Source organism: Aphis gossypii, chromosome 3, assembly GCF_020184175.1.
Source record: "Aphis gossypii isolate Hap1 chromosome 3, ASM2018417v2, whole genome shotgun sequence".
NCBI classification, from domain to species: Eukaryota; Metazoa; Arthropoda; class Insecta; order Hemiptera; family Aphididae; genus Aphis; species Aphis gossypii.
The window spans coordinates 42577273-42597922 of NC_065532.1; the positions used below are offsets into that span (position 1 = coordinate 42577273).

Consider the following 20650-nt stretch of genomic DNA (forward strand, 5'->3'; position numbering starts at 1 on the left):
ATAAAATAACACATAAGTATAGCACCAATATTATTTTATAAAATAAATAATTTAGTTTAACTTACAATTTAATTTTACCTTAACTGTATAATATCTATATATATATATAACTATATAAGTACCTCATACCTAGTTTTTTAACTAGTGAATTTATTCATGGTATACCCAAAATTTTCATTTTGATATTAAAACTGATACGTTCCATCATTAAGGTATAATAATCATATATTATCATTTTTCAGTCTAATGAAACAAAATTGTATTAATATTTATAATGAGTTATAAACTGAAACTGTAAATACCAACTTTATTTTATTTTTAAGGGAAGATAATTGAATTTGTTTATTTTCAAATAATAAATAAAATGTATACTTTAATTCATTAAAATATTACTGTAGGAGTAGATACCGCTGATACCCTAGATCTATACTCCAGACATTATGGACTTGGTATTAATGTATATATATCACTATGAGTTACTATTACAAACATTTGTATTAATGTAGTCATAATTATATAATTAGATGATGATCATTTAATTTATAAATTATATTTTTTCAAGGTGGTACCTATAACCTCAATTTAGAAAAAAAAGCTATGCATTTATAACATACAGACCATAATTAGGTACTGATCATACTAACTGAATTAACGATGAAGTCAAGGGAAATCACTTATTATCAACAAAAAAACTTACCAGCTTTAAGCATATGAATAAATTATGAGGAACCTTGTATTCAATTTTCAAGCCTAGTATTGAACACTTAAAATTATATACATTTTTAATTACAAAATAATATGGAAATTTAAATGCAATCGTAATTGCAATTGTAATTTTGAAGAATTTTGTTAACATTAGACTTAAAACTTAATAAAAATGCTTATTTTAAATTATTATAAGTACAACTATTATGTAGAATTTTGTGTTAAATGTATACGATTTTGAAAAAACTTAAAATTGTTGATCAATATTAAAAAAATACAACCATAAAATAAATCTATTTCACCAAAATCTAGTTTTACATAAGAATTCTTATTTTTTCTTTATTTATTTATTGATTGATGTTGTTACGGCTTATATATCATGGTCAAAAAACTTGAAATGTAATGCAAGGTTTTCCATTATTTTTGTTTACGTAAGTTTTATGAATTTATTTGGCATTCAAAAATAAATTGCTATGTCCATTTGTCCATCTTATAATTGATATTTCAATACAAATTCAGACTTTTACTTTTTAATAACATTAATCAATTGCAATGCTCCATTTTTACTAGCTATGATTAAAAAAAATAATAAACAAATACAAAATTATTTAAAATTATAAAATATGACAAAATATAATAAATAATCATAAATTTAAAGAAACGCTCGCCAATACAAGACCAAATATGTTATAGAATCATTACAAAATGTATATTAGTTTTTTTTAATACTGTACTTATTATATGTTTATAAGTAGATACTTAATAACTAAATTCCAAAAACTAACATTTTCAAGATGTAGTTGAATTAATTGTTTATTGTTAAATTATTAAACCATTATCTTGGATCACTTAACGAAATATTACTTAACGTTGATGGTCTATGATTACACTATAAACTACAAAGGAACTAAGTATATTATCATATACGTTTATATAATTTAAAATGTATTATTAGAGTGTATTATAACACACAATACGTACATATCATTGATTTTATAAATTATCTTTCAGTCATACATTTCCGTTACATAATATAAAATGCAACAACAAGTTTATGGCTTTAATTCGCAAGTAAAATACACTAAAAACTGGATTGCAATAATTAACTATAGGATCAATATTTGTGCTTTCCGTGTATGCAATTATGTGTTTGGGGGGCGTGGTTTTTAATCTACTTTTAAAAGTTAGAGCATCTAGACTAACGGGTTTTTTTTACATAGCTTAAGTGATTAAAGAAGTGCATTTTATTTTACATGGTTTACAATATATTTTATGGTACAGATATATTCAGCCTAAGTAAAATGATTAAGATTCAGTAAAAACATTACCTATAATTTATAATAAAGACTTATATAAATATTAATTAGTAGGTAAGTTTTATAACAGTGCACATGTACGAATATGTAATACTATATGTGTACAATTCTTATACATTCATATTATAAACAAATAACCAATAATCACCATTTTATTGTTCCAATCTATCATTTTTATAAAATACGCATTTTTTATGCGTTTTATAGAACACACAATAATAATTGATCAAACAATATTTATTTGAATCGATTGACCGTGACAGCAAAAGGATGATCAAAATTTGGCCGTATTTGAGTTTTTTTAAAGGTTGTATAAGTGTAAGTAGTACTAATGGCCAAGTAATAATAATTTAGTACTAATTATTATTTTAGTATTTACTATGATTGATAGTTAAAAATATGAAAGAAAATTAATTTGTTATATTTTGAGTTGATGGAATATTAGACTACCTATAGTTTCTTAAAAAGTTCAAGTTCGCCACGTCTCTAATTTAAATTATACATCTAATTATTCTAACTTGTAAAAATTAGTAATATAACAAACACGTTTATTTCGTAATAGGTACTAAGCATTCTTTTTATTTTATAGAAACAAACAATCTGTCATTTTTTACCTCAAACCCTTATTAATGTAAAATATTTTATAATTTTATTGTTTTTAAATTATTTTCACGTGAACTAAATATACAATTTAAAAACAAATATTAAATTACGTAGGTACATGGTATACATATATTTTATATTAACGTTTAATAGTGCAACAATCATACGAAAATACATAATAAAACGAAACTTCAAATATGCTAGAGGATTATAATATGAAATCAAATTAAATAGGTACTATAATATAGTGGTTAGGAGTTTGTTTTTCTGTCGGTTACTAAAATTTTGAAAATCAAATACTAGGTTTCAAATTACACGTAAATAGCGTAAAAATTATTATTAGAGGTTCAATATTGCATACTCAAAGTGAAGAACGAAATATTTACACACGATACCATAATTATTTATTACGTATATCGTATGATTATAATATTATGTGCCTATATGCAACAGTCGTTTTTAGATCGCACGGCGTATATATAGTAACAAGTGTAATATTAATATCATGTGCATGGCATTAAGAGCGCGAATAATAGTAATAATAATAATACAATGAGGAAATTCGAGATGTTTTTAAAACACGATCGATTATCATCGTTACTGCTGCGAACTATATACCTATAATAGTAATGTAATACGCGCGGACTACGAGTATCGTAATAATTATCGTTATTGTATCGTCATAACCGTTTTAAAGAGGACGGAAAAAAATTAACGAAACAATAGTTCACGAGATTTTTTTTATCGGTTTACACTCATAATAACGATACCTCAATGTGTGTACATAAATCTAAAAAAAAACCCGTTTCATCGGCCGCGGCGGCGGCGTATTATTATTACCATTATACAACTGTATCGGACCTAATGCCCGAGTAATATAATATATACCTACATAATATTATTTTTATATTATGCCTGTTGGCCATTACGATACACCCGTGCGTGATCTCGTGGCCTGTCTGCCGAGTGCCGACTTTGACGGTGAGGGAAACGGCAAAATAATATACCGAGCGACTCGTTGCATAACACGGCGCATAATATAGGCACACACATGCAACCGCGTATTGTATATATCTATAATACACTGCACATCTGCAGTTCGCGGGTCAACCCTTCTTACGGGCGATAACTGCGCTTAAGACAAACAGTAATAATAATAACCCGGGCGCCCGTCCTAGTCCGTCCGAGTAGAATATATCATAATATGCGTGAAATGGTACCGCGCACTTCCACGGGTGGGTAGCAGGTGGTTACCGCTGGCCACCTATATATAATCGTGCGTGATTTGAACGTGACAACTTGTACGCCAGTAATCGTGAACGAGAACGTATCCGATCGGGTCTATAACATACATAATATAATATTATATTAAATATATAAATATCTACGTGACTCCGCACGATACCAGCCGCAAAAATGAAAACCTCAGTGAGTACCTTCGTTTATTGATATTTGTTTGACGTTTTTTTTTTCGCGACCTTTGAAATATATATTAACATCCTTTAAATACAACCTGACCGTCTTAGAGACTTTAACGATATTGTTATTAAATCCGTCTTGACCGCGACGGACGGCGGTTTCGTCCGTATTCTTTTGAGCTTCGATTCGTTAGTTATTTACGTGGTCTGCTCGAATTTTTTGCAGTTTACTACGAACAAACGTAGTTATGCTTCGCTTTATAATAATAAATATTTTTTTGGAGAGAATTAATAATTGAGGATAAAGCTAGTGCAAAAACGTGTGTACGATCATCGGAAACAAATTGACAAACCCCAACACTATACGTTTGCCACTTAACACATCCTACAATAATTCAAAATTCAATCAAAATATTGGATATTGACTACAAACAAATTATCATATATTTACAATATAATATTATTGTTAACATTTCCAGTTTAATATCAATATAAATTATCTTAATATATTTTATTTGAGTACGACTTACCAATTATCAAAGATTTTTCGTCTACAGTATTTTAATTAAAAATAAACCACAAATACGTAACATATTCTATACGATTAGCTGGTATGTCCGGTAGTTTATTAAATATCACAAAAATTAATTTAAAATTGAATTTATTGTTCATAATTTAATGTACCTTTATTATAATATTATTTAAGGTTGCTATTCTTTTGACCATTATCTCGATGGCTGCTGCTACTCCTCTGTTCTTCGGACCAAAACATCAGTAAGTAAAATACACATTATATATTTTATTTGATTATAAATTATTTCCAAACAATAAATTAATATCTATCAATAAATCTCAATGTGCACGTTTATTGTAAAACTTTTAACTTGACAATTTTTTATCATACGTTATTATGAAAAAAGCAATTAAACAATTTTACAATTTTCACGTTATATATTTCTATATAAATTGAGAAATAGGTAATTTAAATATACTGAAGTACTTGAATACTGCTTGTATAAATATACGAGTAGTATGTAGGTACCTAAAAACACATACAGATATACAATATACACATAATTATCGTAAATTGTATATGATGTTTATATTTTTGGTTTTGAAATTAGACAACTATTAAAGTCTAGTAGTACTATTTTATAAAAAGAAAAATAAATTATTTGATTTTTATATTATATTATATATATATATATATTATATTTGAAACGCATATTATGTCCTTTATTGTAATTTGAATCAACATAATATTTTTTTTTCATTTTTATAGAAATAGCTAAAATCCTATTTTAATACTTAAAAAAAATCTTAAATTTCCATTATTTTTTATATGAGTCTAAAAATATATAAAAATGATGAACTTGTATGGTACTATGCTCGATGAGATCTCATTAGAAAACCGAATTGTTTATTGTAAAATCGCGATAATTCTATACACAAATAAATCTAATTTTATTTTGAAAAAAAAAACAAATATAACAATATCATCAATCATAGTTTATTACCAATTTAATAAATCTCTATGAATATGCACAGTACCTAATAAATTACTTAAGTGCGCACAATACGAATTTTCTATAACTTGTCTAAAAATTGACTATAATTCCTTACCCTCTCAAGATTATATATCATAAAATATATTATTATATACTGCATTAAAATTGAAATCCTTAGATAACTTGTAATGTCTATGTTAATAAATCAATTAACCATTAAAAACATTTGTTTTATCAAGTATTAACCATTGTTTATGATTTTTAGCGAACACCATGTTATCCACGTACCATACCATGTACACAAAGTACCAGTTTACATCAAAGAACCCGTGTACATTCACAAGCCCGTCTATGTATACAAGACAGTCGATCACTACCACCACGATGACCATTATGACCACCACGATGATCATTATGACAGTCATTGGTATTGAAAAGACTAATAATAATAATTTTTAAAAGTTAAAAACGTTCAAAAATTCAAGATCTACAGTTTATTTTTGTAATATAATTATAATATAAGTCGTGAACCGTAAACATAAATCTCTTTTTTACCATGTAAAATAATATTTATTGTTATTATTTCTCTCAATTATTTACCTCATTGTTTTGTTTAGTTTATTCAATGTAGTGCTTAAAAATATGTTGTTTTTCTGCTCGACATAAAAACCATTTTGCTTTTATTTCATTGTTGGCTATTGTGTCTTATTAAAATTAAAAATTAAAATGATTGCCTATTTTTAAACACAACGTTGTATTTTATTGAACTACTAAATTATTTCCGCTGATGATTACTATTATATTAGATATACAAACAATAAATTTGTTTAATATTGATTTAATCCCCAATTCTAGAAACACACGTTTCAGATCACTATAGGTAAGTTTACCTAACCATAATCTCGTCATTCGATGTATTGTGTAAATGATATTCGTATGGATTTGGGCCATGGTGATCATTGCGAAATCTAATCTAACCTAACCTGTGGTTGGAACTGGTGTCAGTCTTCTATAGCTCGTATAGCAACATTTTAACACTACCTTTCAATTTGTTATTTTTTCCGAATTGATCCCGCGGCCATAATCTGCATAATAACCTGATGGACATGCGTAACATTAAGTAATTAGTGTATATTTTTTTTTGTTCAAGTGAAAATTCTGTGACAAATGACTATTGTAACAAATTACATTATATTGATTGTAAAATTAAAAATAATATAATCATTATTCATTATAATCTGTACATAAAAATCATCGAAGAATATTAACAACAATAACTTACTACTGAAGTCGTTTTACTTAATCTAAAATTAAGCAATACAAGTAATACAACACGAATAAAAAATAAAATATATTAATGTATTACATTATATTGTTTTATGGTGAATTAATTTTCAAACTCAATAATATTAGATTATATTTACTATTTAGTTTCTGTTAGGTAGGTACTCAAATAAAGCTATAACGTTTATAATACGTCAACAAATTATACAACAGGTGAAACGAGAAGTACATGACTTAAGTAGATGCAATAATTTGAGGAATTAAAATTTTTTTATTTTATAAAAATATGAAAGTTTATATTGGAACTTGAGAGTTAGAGCTCTTTAAAAAAGACTGAGTCAAAGATTCAGTCATGAGTCACATCCTCACATCGACACTGACAGCGTAATTGGATCCGAATGAGTGACTTAAAAGTTAGAACCTTATATTCTTAGCTTCTGATCCTTCTGTCCGTAACTATAAAATATAACTACCTATCTATATATTATATAATATAACAATATTCGGAAGAAGTAGATATTAATGATATTATGTATGTCATAGGGAAAGGCGGAAAGCTGCACGTCATATGATTAACGCACTGTTTTCCATAAGTTGAAATATATTTATTTTTAAACAACAAGGAGGTATATGAGGGAAAAGTCCCAGCAGTAATAAAGCGAATGAAATAATAAAGGTGGTGGTTTTTCGATACTTTTGAATGTCGATTACAATTATTATTAGATAATGTTATAGTTGCTACACAATGCACATTGCCACTGATCATTGATCAGTGATCGTCTATATTCTATGATAGTATGCTGCAATACCATTTTTTTAGTACAATGCCAATGTGGTGCAAATAGGGGGGACGCTTAGCCCCACTAAACTAAGTCATAGCCCCCTTCCCCCTAAAAAAAAATATATCCAGACAAAGCTTATTAAGAAATCAATAAATGATATAAATACAAAATTTGTTATACAGCCCCAAGTCAAAAACTGAAATTGCGCCTATTAGTTAAACTTCCACATTGTACACTATTTCACATTATTAAATTACCTATACAAAAGTACACCATATATAACATTGTGTTACAATACATAGCTATACGGGCTATACAGCTATCTAGACACGCGGTAGCGTGTCAAGCCAAGTTCTAGCTAACAGAACTGGCGAGCAGCACCGTGTGTAATATTACACGAACCATTTGGAGCCACTTTTGACCCCTTCATAACTCAAAAACTATTCCACATAAACATGTCAAATTTGGCTCATATATTGAGACTTACTAGATACATATGTTTTCCAAATTTCATAAACATATCTCAAACCGTTATTTAGATATTAACGTCCCAAAATCGTCATTTTTATCACTGACTCACCTATAGATCAAAATTCTAACCCACTTCCAGATGACCTAGAAAGTTCAAATTTGGCATACAAATAGGTAGTTAGGTTATTATAAAGGTAAAAATCAGAAACTTGAAAATTTTTAAATCGCGGCTCCAAAAATACGTCCAGTCGATATGTGTCGTCGTGTCGATATTGGGGACCCGCGCGCCATAATTAAATAATTAATCTTACAATTATGAATTATCCACCCATCAGTAGAAATTATAGTAAATAAAATTATGATAATTAAAAATAATATACTCAAAAGAAGATAAAATAATTTTATATTAACTTTACATATATTATAGTATTATACTCTGTATACAACAGAAAATATTTTATAATAAATACATATTTTTTATTACATATTATATTTTTGTGTATTGTACAATGAGTCGTATCCATTTTTAACAAAAAATTTGATCGTGAATAAGTAGCAATTAATAATTTACAAACAAAAAGTAATGATATCTCACCAAAACATACATGTAAAATGATAGCCAAGTTCAATACTATAATATATGCCCTGGTTGTTGACTTCAACGACAAAAGAAGTGAGATCTAAATGGATGCCAAGTTCAATGTTCAGTCCAGAAATTTATTTATAACAACATAACATATAATTTCTTCTTATCACTTAGAATAATGTTTTGAAGCCTAAGGTCTGACTTGGCTGGTTTCCATATACGAATTATGTTATAGCCTTCGCAAATTCTAAAGTTGTGAGTTCTTTTTTATCCTTCTAAAATTTGACTTGCTGGTAGAAACTAGCTATGGAACATAGTGCTCTTGCATGACTGTTTTAGTTGTATAATTCATATATGACAACCAGCCAAGTCAGACCTTAGGCTTCAAAACATTATTCTAAGTGATAAGAAGAATTATATGTTATGTTGTTATAAATAAATTTCTGGACTGAACATTGAACTTGGCATCCATTTAGATCTCACTTCTTTTGTCGTTGAAGTCAACAACCAGGGCATATATTATAGTATTGAACTTGGCTATCATTTTACATGTATGTTTTGGTGAGATACTAATTTAATAATTTCTAAGTTAATCAACAGTTGTTTTTGTCTAACCGTCTAAATCATAATTATAGTCGCCTTTTTAATGGTAAATTCATAGACCTATTAACTAATAATAGTTAACAGGTCTATGGGTTAATTGTAGATACACAATATACCTATTATTACTTTGAGAGATACACGATACACTAGCTGACTAGCACTTGCTAGCACTAATATTAGGTATAACCCGGGTATAAAATAGCCGTTCGCACGTGCTTGTTGGTCGATTTGTTTTCTCTATACCGGTGATAAGCTGATGAGTGATAAGAGATAATTAAAATAAAATTCAAAATTTAATACACCAAATAAATGAAAAACAACAATTTTTTTTATAAATTAAAATTCTTTTTCAAATAATGTTACAAATAAATTAATTCTCATATAAGTAAGGTTTTATGAGAATAAGGTATTATTGTTCAGTAGTAATTTTGATTCGTGTTTTATCAATTTATTTTGAAATAATTACTTACCTATTTATATATTAGTACTTCATCAATTACACTAAATAATACATCAAAAGAAACTAAGTATCAGTTCTAAAATCATAATAGATATAACAAATGTGTAATGTATTTACTTATTATTTTCTATATTTTCTCTTAGTAATTTTTTTTGTTTATTTAGCATTTCATTTTGATTAGAATGTCTTTGAGAAATAAACGTTCTTTGACCGATAAAATTGGTTCTAACAAAGTTGAAAATAATGCACAAGTCACCAAGAAAAGAAAACATTTGACAATCAAATCTGATGCTAATGAAAATACTTCAAATTCTGATTGGAAGCCACCAAATTGGGAAAAGACATTGGATAACATAAGAAAAATGCGTAAAGATAATGTTGCACCCGTAGACAATATGGGATGTGATCAAGCTGCAGATCTAAATGAATCACCTGAAGTATGAACCCCTATACTAGATAATATTTTTTAACAAATTTATCGAAGTGAAATACTTAATTAAGATCAAAAGCTTGTAATAAATTAATGATATTCTTGTTGAGTTTGTTGTCAAATATTTTAATTACTGAGTTATTTTATTTAATTATTTTTTTTTTTTAATTTATTGTTAATAATAATTATTTTCTATACTCATTAGTTTTGTGAATATTTTTAACATATTTGTATGTTTTAATTATCAATACTTTAGGTGATTAGATATCATGTACTAATATCATTGATGTTATCGAGTCAAACAAAAGATGAAGTTAATTTTGCAGCCATGCAACGTTTGAAACAGCATGGCCTGACTGTTGATAAAATTTTAGAAATTTCAGACAAAAATTTAGGAGAACTTATTTATCCTGTTGGATTTTGGAAGGTAATATTTTGAATATTTATCTCTACACAATTTATAACTTGTTAATTTCTGTTTTTGTCATAGAACTAAATTATGTTATGTATTGATTTTATTTTTCATTAGAGGAAAGTTGAGTATATCAAGCGTACAACTCGTATATTAAAGGACACATATAATGGTGATATACCAAGCACAATAAAAGACCTATGTCAGTTGCCTGGCGTAGGACCTAAAATGGCTCATCTCTGTATGAGTTGTGCTTGGAATGAAGTTACTGGAATCGGTATGGTATAACTTTTATACTAAATTTATTCTTGTCACATTAAATTTAATATGATTTTTAAATATTACAGGTGTAGACACTCATGTGCACAGGATAAGTAATCGTTTAGGATGGGTAAAGAAAACTACCAAGACACCAGAAAATACACGTATAGAATTAGAATCTTGGTTACCTAAAGATCTTTGGCGTGAAGTTAATCACATGTTGGTCGGATTTGGTCAGACTATATGCCGACCCATAGGACCTCATTGTGCTTCTTGCTTAAACAAAACAACTTGTCCTTCTGCTGTTTTAAACAGCCCATCAAAAAAAAAAGATTAACATTTATTTTTGAATATCCTATTTCAGCATTAATAGAATCTCATTAATACATATTGATTATCATTACTTTTCATTTTTTCATTGATTTATTAAGGTTTTTATTTATATTTTGTAACAAATTTTGTCATTAATATATTATATTATAAATGGTTTATTTGTGTTCTTTGATAAACAATTATTATGTTGAAGTGATACTTTTAAAAATATGTTTGTTTTTCTACTATTTATTTATGTGCTATTATAAATTAAGATTTGTATTAGGATATACTTATTAAAGAAATTACAAAAAATAATAAAAATACCTATTAAATGTTTTTATACATAAAATAAAAATAAGTTTAGACATTTACATAATTATTATTAATTATAACTGGATTCTTCTAAAAATATAATATCATACAATATTTTTTTTTAAAAGCATTTTAAAATATTGTTTATAATTAACATATTATTATATTGTATTATTATATATTGTTATTATATTACACACTAGTTTGAGTAATTCCCTATAAATTAAAATGAAACAGAAACAACACTGAAAAAAGTTTTAGTGAATGTTTATCTACATAATAGTTTCCAATTTTTTGTGATTATGTTGAATTTTGTAAAACACCAACTTCAAATCAAATGCATATAAAAAAATATATTGAATATGTATTTTTTTAGTTTTATATAAATATAAAAAAAACTTATGTTGTTGGAATTTGTATTAATTTTTAAAATTTTAATCCAGTGAATAATTTTTAATTGACATTAATAGAAATATTTTTTTTATTTCTTATGCCTTTAAATATACAACTCAAAATATTTTGAAATGTTATAATAATATAATGAAAATGACAATATAAGCAGTGTATGAACATTTTAAATATTTATTGTTCATTTTTGGAATACAACAAAATATAAAAAAATTTTTGAGGATAAATAATTATTTTATGGGTGAATATTGAATGTTGTAAAAATTTAAACTTAAAATGCTTGTAATTTTAAACAATTTAGCTTTTTGGTAGAATTTTTTTATGTATAAAACCATTGATTATTATTATGAATGTAATAAATTGTTCGAAAGTCCCTCCATTGTGTAGAATCGTAAGTATCAAATTTATATTTAAACATTTGAACATTTATTTTATTTCTAATTCTAAATTAGAATTAGGTATCTATTTTAATAATAATGACTTGAACATTTTTATTGAATAGTAAATGATGTGATTTCTGTAAATTGAATTGTATAGTATTGTTAAATAAAATGAAATAGGAATTTAGAATTTTATTTCCTAAATATACATGTTAAAATTATATTATTTCATAATGTGCGTAACAATAAAATGAAATAATTTTTCATAAAGAGTAAATAATCTATTTTTTTAATAAAAATTATTTTTATTACATCACGGTGTTTAGAAAGAAATAATACATACACTTAAAAAAAAATGTTTTCAAATTTAATACGATTTTAAAATTATACTTATAGCTCTAATTTAGATAATTTAGAGTTTACAATAAAAGTTAATACATCAAAATCACTTGAAAAAAATCGATCGATCCGAAAATGATATTTAAGGTAGGGATGGCCATTTAAAAAAAATTAAGTTTTGTTACGCGTGTGCGCAATACTTAAGTTAAAAAAAATTTGACTCAAGAATTTATGATCTATAAGTATAGTTTAATGTCCCACCAACAGAATTGAAAAATATTAAAAGGATAATGAGTGATAAAGTGTACCTTACTACCTTGTTTCGTGGGACACACGGTATTTAGGGAATATAATATGGGCAAATTATAGAGTAAAGAATATATTATACTATAGAGCTAATAGTCTAAGGCCGTGCTATAGAGGCAAATACTATAAATTGTAATCTACCGTTAACAACATTATCAACCATCTTGTAACTGTAGCCAGTAGGTACATTTCGGCCCCGTGATTAACGAATAACGATAAGTGATAAACTGATAACTGATAATTGACTAAGTAAGTTACAAGTGTAAAGTTTGGGATTTGAGTGCAGGTGGATCCGGCTCACTTTCAACTCTTTGAAGTATGACAAAATAATTATTTTGAACTTTTATTGTATATTTATGTTTCATTAAACCTACTCGTATAATATATTCAACTGTAATTTAATTACTGAAAAAATGTGTGTAGTATAACTATTTTCATATTTTAAAACTTATAAGTAATTATAACTTATCTCTACCTACTCCATTATTAATTGGTTTGCAGCTACATCAAAGTATCAAACTTTATACAAATCTTCTTTGTTTTAGGTACCTATCATGTCTAAATTATTTATTATTTAATAAAATCAAATCAAATTTGTTTAAGCAAACCCAATTTAACTTAACAATGAAGATGTTAAAAATTGTATCAAATTATTTTGTTGTAAATAGAAAAAAAAAACATACTAAACATTGGTGGATATTTATTTTAAATGACTTATTTTTATATTAATGATATTATATATATTATATAATTTGCTGAATAATATACCTAGGTACATAAAAAAAAAAAAATATCAATGAATCAATGTAGTATTTTATGTTTATAATAATTAATTATATGTTACCAATTAATCAATTTTTTTTTTTTGTTTTTGACTAGGTTATCCAGTTTTAATTATCAATATTTACCATGCCTAAGTGTGATGTATGTTGCAAAGAATTTAGTCTCGGAAAAAATTTAAAAAGACACATGGTAAATGTACATAAAGTACCTTCTATTTCGAAGCCTAACATAACTACTAAAGAATCCAAACACAAATGTCCTCTATGTAAACTAGCATTTGTTGAAAGAAGTTCACTTAGACGACACGAAAGGTCAAAACATCAAGTCAACATCACAGCTCCCATAAGGATCAAAAAGTGAGTACATTGAAGGTATACTTTATTTTTATAGTATTTAAGGTAAGTCATCAATATTATACGTTGTTTGAATTATTCTTTCTGAAAAAAAATTATCTGATCACTATTATTATTTCTTAACACATTGACTGCCATACGATCACTGGCGGTAGTATGGCATTTTTTCAATGTCTTCAAAATTTATATAATGCACTATGTATTTGAAAAAGCATTTAAAAATATTAAAAAAATGTATTACATCAAAAAATTTTTAATGATTCCCACTATACCATTGTTCTTATTTTAGTGCATTATTGTAGCGCCATAGAAAAGTTAATAATATTGAACCAAATGCATTTATAGTCGTTGGCGGTCATGTGGTAGGGTAGTAATGATCAACTATGGGCGCCGGTTTACAAATATGTACAATAGAGATTTACAGAAGACCGCCGGCAGTCATATGGCAGTTGATGTGTTAGGCATACTTTAATTTTTTGTACATCTATAAATCTATTTGTACGTATAATAATTTTATGTAAGGTTATACAGGTATAAATAAAATAAAACAATTAGTAATTTATTTTATTTTTAGATCTATTGATTGCATAACATTCGAGCCCAGCAATTTAGATGATTTTCCATTACTAAAGGTATTATTCATTCTTTAATACATAATTTGATAAACATTTATTTTAACTGTTAAATATTTTAAGCTAATAAATATATAAATGCTACTATTTAAATGTACCAACATATGTTGTTACTTGTTCTCTTAATATTAGACTACCATAAAATTAAAAATTAGAAAAGAATATTAAACAAAATTCCTATATAACATCTACTATAAACGGTAGTAGTTTTTTATTAATTAGAGAATATATATTTCTTTTTAAAATTAGTTTTAAAATGAGTTATTATTAAATAAAATAATAACATTTTAATATGCTTAAATATTTGAGTATCAATAAAAACATTAAAAACCTAGAATATACCCTAGATAATATTCTTACCTTTAAATTGTATAATAGGTTAATTGTGTTATGCTTTGTTTACCAAAATTTAAATTTTTACAACATTCAACTTGAAACATTCTATTTAACTTACTAACAAAATGTTCCCCTTGTACTGTCCTCCAATCTACAGAGTATAATATTCTGGTCTGATTTTTGAGCAACATTAAAAAAAAACTTGAAAAAGTCTCTCATTTTATCACTTTAATTTAGAGACATCTCACCATAAATCTCTTCTCTCCTATTTTCAAAAATCTAAATTAATGATTTTATACCAAATTTACCAAAAACAAACTCTATAAACTTAGTAAAAATGACTATAAAATATTTTTAAAACCCTAAAGTGCATAAATAATAACATTGTTTGTTTTTAATTAATAAAACTGCAAATATTTTAGGAATACAAACATAACTCATAAGTATTATTTATAGAAAAGTTTAGTTTTGAAAATGGTCCACTCTCAGATGACATTTAAATTTAAAAAATTAAGTATACAATGAGCTATATAAATCAAAATGCATACAAAATTTAAATAATTATTAATAAAATATTAAATAGAAATACGTGTTGGATTAATGTATCATGTATGTTATTAATTTCATTAGTCAATGTTCAAATTAAACTATACACTCCAAATTTAGTTTAGTTTGGTTTGAAATTTTGAAATGTTATACAACTTAAAATATCATTATCATGATATTATATTTATGGTATATCAATACTAATAATTAATGTTTATTATTCTAGGAATTAGTACCTATAAATTATGTTTACAAAGTGACTTGCTATCAACAGTTTGAAAATAATGGATTGAAATCAACATTTGAAATTGCTGATTGTGCTGTGGATGTATTTTTTGGGTGGTTTTCAGAATTAGAGAAAAAAACTAAAGTTACCTACAGAGTGAAATCATTTACTAAGTCACCGAGCTCGAAAATTATATTTAATGTAAATATTCAACAACTTATTAATATTTATTTTTTACATACATAATTATTTTCAGAAAGTATATAGATGCATTCATAATACATTTCCCAATAAGTATCGAAACCCTCATCCGAAGCACACAGGATGCCAAGCCACATTAACTGTAAGAATAAAAATATGTAGTGAAGCTTTGTAAGTATTAATTTTTAAATAAGTATAATTACAATTAATTTAAGTTTAATTATTTTTTTAAATTCATTTTAGATCTGTTAAAAATACAATGGCTGATAATAATGTGATAATGATTCCTCTTAAAGCAATTGTGACACTCAATCATTTTCATAATCATATGCTGGTAGAAAATGAGAAACTAAAAAAAATAAAAGAAATACAGTGTAAAGATACCTCTGTGGAAGATCACACAACAGAAAACGAATTAAGTATAATGCATTTTGACGAGTTTAACAGTACACAGCAAAATACAACATTAAGTAATTCACAAGTATCTATCAAAAATAATATAATTAATACTAGTACAACAGATAGTACAACAGAACTAGATAAAAAGCTATCTACATTGAATAAAACTGAAAAAAAACTTGAAATAGATAATAATAAAATAATTGAGCCCATTGAGAATGATAATTTTGAATTATCTGAAGAATATGATAAATATATTTTAGTTGAAAATGTGCATATCCAAAGTTTGTTATGTGATAATAATGAAAGTGAACTAAACCAATTAATGTCTGATTATGATGCAGTTAATGAAAGAATTTTGCAACAATTTACATCAAATCCTAATTATTTCAAGAAGGCAATTAAAGATTACACATTAGCAATGAAAAATAATTTGATTTCTAAAGAATCTTTATTAAATACATTGAATTCATTTGGAGAACAATTGAAAGAAAATAAAAAATAATATTCTAATATTCTAATTGTTTGAAAAAATTATAACATTGTGGACTATTGTAAGTTTAAACCTAATTCTTTAAACTTGTACGTAATAATAATACTTGCTGAATTTTACTTTAAAAATGTGTTTGTACCAATTAAATGAATTATAAAAAATGTATTAGTATAGAACATTATTATAATTTTATCAATTTAGGTAGCATATTGCCATATAATTATTCCTAGATTAACTATTGTTAATGATTTTTTTATTAAGAGGATGTTGTACCCGGATGTGTTGTCTTTGTTTTACACACATATGACAGTAAATTTTCATTTACCAGTTTCAAAAGTATGCTGTTAGTTTTAATATTAGAGTGAATTGACCTATTATAAAATTTAAAGAAAAAATTATTATCTAGGACCCTATGTAGGTTTTTATTAATATTATTTTAAAATAAGTTATGATTTGGGCTTGGAAGTTGTAGGAGTTGCATAATTTTTTGTATGCTCTCAATTTATAGCAGACCAAGCTAAAAATCCTTTCAATACATTGATGAGTATAAATACAAAATTAAAAAATGCATTTTTATTTTTTTTTTTTGCATATTTTGTCAAATTTAGAAAAATGTGCATATTTCTCAATTTTCGTGAGATTTCTATACTTGATTGATGTTTTCTTCTAATAAAATTACTTGCGGCAAACACACTGTCAGGCACTAGGGGAAGCCTGGGTAGAACGGGGCTCTGACTATTGCCCCATTGAATTGTAAACAGTGCGAGGTCCGATACAATTCCGGAATATTCCAACTATTGTATCACTCACTCGTCCAACAATGTCTCAGCTAAGAGGTCTTCGTTTACTTGCACTACGTAAGTCTGTCCTTGTTGGGTATTACTACAATGCCGGTAAAAGACTAGATACTGATCAGATGGTCATGTGACCCTTCGGCGATTACGCGATGCCGGTCCCTTGTTCTGTCACAGACTTCATCAAGCTGGTTAATTTTGTTTACATATCTTACAATTTTTTTGTGCATATTTGTATGCATATTTTGCCTTTTTCAGCTCTTAAAACTTCCGAGCCTTAGTTATGATCATTTTAAAATGTTGAGTTTCAAAAAGGTCATAACTTATTTAAAATTAATAATTATAATAAAAAGCTACACGGGGTCTTAGATAATAATTTTTCCTTTAAATTTTATTATAGGTCAATTCACTCTAATATCAATACTAACAGCATACTTTTGAAACTGGTAAACAAAAATTTACTTTGTCATATGTGTGTAAGACGGAGACAACACAATATGCAGGTACAACATTCTCTTAATGTATAATATAAACTTATGAATCATTAATTTCATTTAAATCTTACCAATTAAAAGATTTTGATTAAAGTATTTTAATAATTAAGTTATTTTTCTTCATTCATTTATTAGTGCATTTCTTTTGTAAAATAAATGCATGTAAATATGATTCTACTTAATTTATAAATTAATAATTATATTAAAATAGCAACTTATAATGATAATTCATATTATAAAGTTGTACCTATTATACAACTACTTTTTTTTGTAGGTGGTCCAAATTACAATTTAATTCTGCAAGATTTATTGAAGCATAGCAAACATAATATGTTGCATTTAGGTTTGGTACTGTCATATTGTACATACCAAATAGACGTGTCAAATTAAACGTATACTGTTATACTGTGAGTCTTAATTTATTGTTCTTTAATATACTTAAATCATTGATTGTATTAAAAAAAAAAAAGTTTACGCATCTTGTAATTTTCCGATGAAAGATAAAACACTTGTGTTTTGAGTGTACCTCTTATTGTAAATATTTGAATTGTTACCCGGGTTGGCGGGCTGCAGTTCAGCAGCTGAATGATTGTCGTTTTCAAACGATTACAGTGTTCGTCGGTTTTGGCGCCAAAGACGACGGTGGATAAAAAAACGCGGTAACATTATGTTGGCAACGGTGCGCATACGGACGCCGTCCAATCGCCGTCGTCGTTATTATCGCCAATCGTGTCGCCTGTTAGACACTCCGTTGGCCAATCAACGACCCCGTTACTGTTACCCGTCTACCGCTGCCGTGATCAATGACGTAGATCTCTCTACCACAAACAAACCGTCGCCATTGTCTAATCGCTAGTGCAGTTCATTGCCGTGTTGTTGTTTGTCTCCGCTCTCCGACGTCGTCCGTTCACTTTCGTCGTTCACCAGTCGTTGGATTTTATTTTTTGACTTCTCCATACATCTCGTACTCGTTGTAAGTACCGTAGGACTATTTTAATTCCATAACTATGAGTCTTCCGTCAATTCGCAATAACGCGATGTCCGTCGGGCCGTCAGATTTTTGGTGCTCGACCAGCAGCCCAGCCAAACCAAACTTTTGGCGCTCGTCTCACTGTCCCCTTCCACCTTGAGTGTTGATGTCTGAAACGTTTGAATGCAGATTGGTGTTGATTTTCGAATTTGTTTTAGTTGAACCATGGCTCGTACTAAGCAGACCGCTCGTAAATCTACCGGAGGTAAGGCTCCCCGTAAACAGTTGGCCACCAAAGCCGCCCGCAAAAGCGCACCCTCCACTGGAGGAGTGAAGAAACCTCATCGTTATCGTCCCGGTACCGTCGCTCTTCGTGAGATCCGTCGTTACCAGAAGTCTACTGAATTGCTGATCCGTAAGTTGCCGTTCCAACGTTTGGTCAGAGAAATTGCCCAGGATTTCAAAACAGATTTGCGTTTCCAAAGTGCGGCTATTGGAGCTTTACAAGTAACTTTATTTTATAAATCTTTTTCATAACGTAGGTTAATTATTATAAGGAATGTTTAATAATTTTTATTTCTTAATTTTTTCAATAAATTCTATTTTGGTATTGATTTTGTGTAGGTAGTTGACAATTAAAATTTTTATGTGTTACCATTTCACATAATTATTCTACTAAACAATATTACTGATATCACCGATTACATTTATAAAACATTTTCTCATGTCCAAATTGTAAATATTTCAGGAAGCCAGCGAAGCATACTTGGTCGGTTTGTTTGAAGACACCAATTTATGCGCTATCCACGCCAAACGTGTCACCATTATGCCTAAAGATATTCAGTTGGCCAGACGTATTCGTGGTGAAAGAGCCTAATTCATCCATTACATTCCTCTCAAGTGTATTTTTTTTTCGTTTGACAAATTTCCTGGGTTATCTTTATACATATATACATTTTTTTTTTTTTCGAAAAAAAAAATTAAACTAGCTATTACTATCAATGTGTGTGTGTGTGTGTAATATTAATTTGTAGGAAACCTTATTTTTTTTTTATACATATTTAATTATAAGCTAATGTTCATTTAAAGAGAATTGTTTTGAACGGCAGTAGCAGCATTTTATATTATTTACCTTTATATTACGTATTATAGTAAATATTGTTCAAGTCGTTCAAAAAACTAATGTTTTTTTTTCTTACCTATATTATATACTTAATACTTTTTGAATAAATAGGCGACTAAGTATATTATATATAATAACTCATTAATCATACAATTTAAACAATATTACATTTTAATATGCTATTTAATGTTTCGATTGTATTAAATAATTCTATTGCTTAAAAATCTAGTTTTTACAATATAAAACTTTTTTTTCTATTGATAATTACTATGATATTGTTTTCTATTTTAAATTTCCATCCATACACTTAAAAGCACGTAACATTAACTTCTAATAAATGCTATAAATTAATAAAATTATTTGAGGTATTATTGAAGAAATATATTAATTCTTAAGTATAT

The 20650-nt window shown here is 26.9% G+C and overlaps 4 protein-coding genes across 9 annotated transcripts; all 4 read left to right on the forward strand.

The window, feature by feature from the left end:
* Nucleotides 1-3881: 3881 nt before the first annotated feature.
* Nucleotides 3882-6300, forward strand: LOC114128880 (uncharacterized protein DDB_G0272718-like). Its single transcript, XM_027993485.2, has 3 exons — nucleotides 3882-4052; nucleotides 4749-4816; nucleotides 5816-6300. The coding sequence occupies exons 1-3, from the start codon at nucleotides 4041-4043 to the stop codon at nucleotides 5982-5984; spliced, it is 249 nt and encodes an 82-aa protein (XP_027849286.1). The 5' UTR covers nucleotides 3882-4040; the 3' UTR covers nucleotides 5985-6300.
* Nucleotides 6301-9570: 3270 nt separating this feature from the next.
* On the forward strand, nucleotides 9571-11330 carry LOC114128864 (endonuclease III-like protein 1). 2 transcript variants are annotated; one of them, XM_027993460.2, is made up of 5 exons: nucleotides 9571-9845; nucleotides 9901-10173; nucleotides 10423-10593; nucleotides 10696-10855; nucleotides 10926-11330. In XM_027993460.2, exons 1-5 carry the CDS (start codon nucleotides 9837-9839, stop codon nucleotides 11174-11176), a joined length of 864 nt encoding a protein of 287 aa, XP_027849261.2. In that variant the 5' UTR covers nucleotides 9571-9836; the 3' UTR covers nucleotides 11177-11330. The 2 variants fall into 2 exon arrangements, with proteins under 2 accessions (XP_027849261.2, XP_027849263.2); XM_027993462.2 differs by having other exon boundaries at nucleotides 9572-9840; nucleotides 9918-10173.
* A 1780-nt stretch (nucleotides 11331-13110) lies between these two features.
* Nucleotides 13111-19107, forward strand: LOC114128851 (uncharacterized). Of its 4 annotated transcripts, none has more exons than XM_027993442.2 (7): nucleotides 13111-13215; nucleotides 13779-14038; nucleotides 14610-14667; nucleotides 15776-15976; nucleotides 16032-16147; nucleotides 16220-16929; nucleotides 18431-19107. In XM_027993442.2, exons 2-6 carry the CDS (start codon nucleotides 13809-13811, stop codon nucleotides 16878-16880), a joined length of 1266 nt encoding a protein of 421 aa, XP_027849243.2. In that variant the 5' UTR covers nucleotides 13111-13215; nucleotides 13779-13808; the 3' UTR covers nucleotides 16881-16929; nucleotides 18431-19107. The 4 variants fall into 4 exon arrangements, with proteins under 4 accessions (XP_027849243.2, XP_050060703.1, XP_050060704.1 ...); XM_050204746.1 differs by having other exon boundaries at nucleotides 13133-13353; XM_050204747.1 differs by having other exon boundaries at nucleotides 13133-13314.
* Nucleotides 18971-20128, forward strand: LOC114128852 (histone H3.3A). 2 transcript variants are annotated; one of them, XM_027993444.2, is made up of 3 exons: nucleotides 18971-19129; nucleotides 19345-19633; nucleotides 19875-20128. In XM_027993444.2, the coding sequence occupies exons 2-3, from the start codon at nucleotides 19352-19354 to the stop codon at nucleotides 20001-20003; spliced, it is 411 nt and encodes a 136-aa protein (XP_027849245.1). In that variant the 5' UTR covers nucleotides 18971-19129; nucleotides 19345-19351; the 3' UTR covers nucleotides 20004-20128. The 2 variants fall into 2 exon arrangements, with proteins under 2 accessions (XP_027849245.1, XP_027849246.1); XM_027993445.2 differs by having other exon boundaries at nucleotides 18978-19126.
* The last annotated feature ends 522 nt before the right edge of the window (nucleotides 20129-20650 follow it).

Excerpts from the sequence above, each read along its gene's own strand:
- LOC114128880 (XM_027993485.2), top strand. Across the intron at positions 4,817-5,815 it reads TTCTTCGGACCAAAACATCA|CGAACACCATGTTATCCACG; the intron begins GTAAGTAAAATA and ends TATGATTTTTAG.
- LOC114128864 (XM_027993460.2), top strand. Across the intron at positions 10,174-10,422 it reads ATCTAAATGAATCACCTGAA|GTGATTAGATATCATGTACT; the intron begins GTATGAACCCCT and ends TCAATACTTTAG. Across the intron at positions 10,856-10,925 it reads GAATGAAGTTACTGGAATCG|GTGTAGACACTCATGTGCAC; the intron begins GTATGGTATAAC and ends TAAATATTACAG.
- LOC114128851 (XM_027993442.2), top strand. The coding sequence starts at position 13,809 with ATGCCTAAGTGTGATGTATGTTGCAAAGAATTTAGTCTCGGAAAAAAT. Across the intron at positions 14,039-14,609 it reads GCTCCCATAAGGATCAAAAA|ATCTATTGATTGCATAACAT; the intron begins GTGAGTACATTG and ends TTTTATTTTTAG. Across the intron at positions 16,148-16,219 it reads AAAATATGTAGTGAAGCTTT|ATCTGTTAAAAATACAATGG; the intron begins GTAAGTATTAAT and ends AATTCATTTTAG.
- LOC114128852 (XM_027993444.2), top strand. The coding sequence starts at position 19,352 with ATGGCTCGTACTAAGCAGACCGCTCGTAAATCTACCGGAGGTAAGGCT. Across the intron at positions 19,634-19,874 it reads CGGCTATTGGAGCTTTACAA|GAAGCCAGCGAAGCATACTT; the intron begins GTAACTTTATTT and ends TAAATATTTCAG.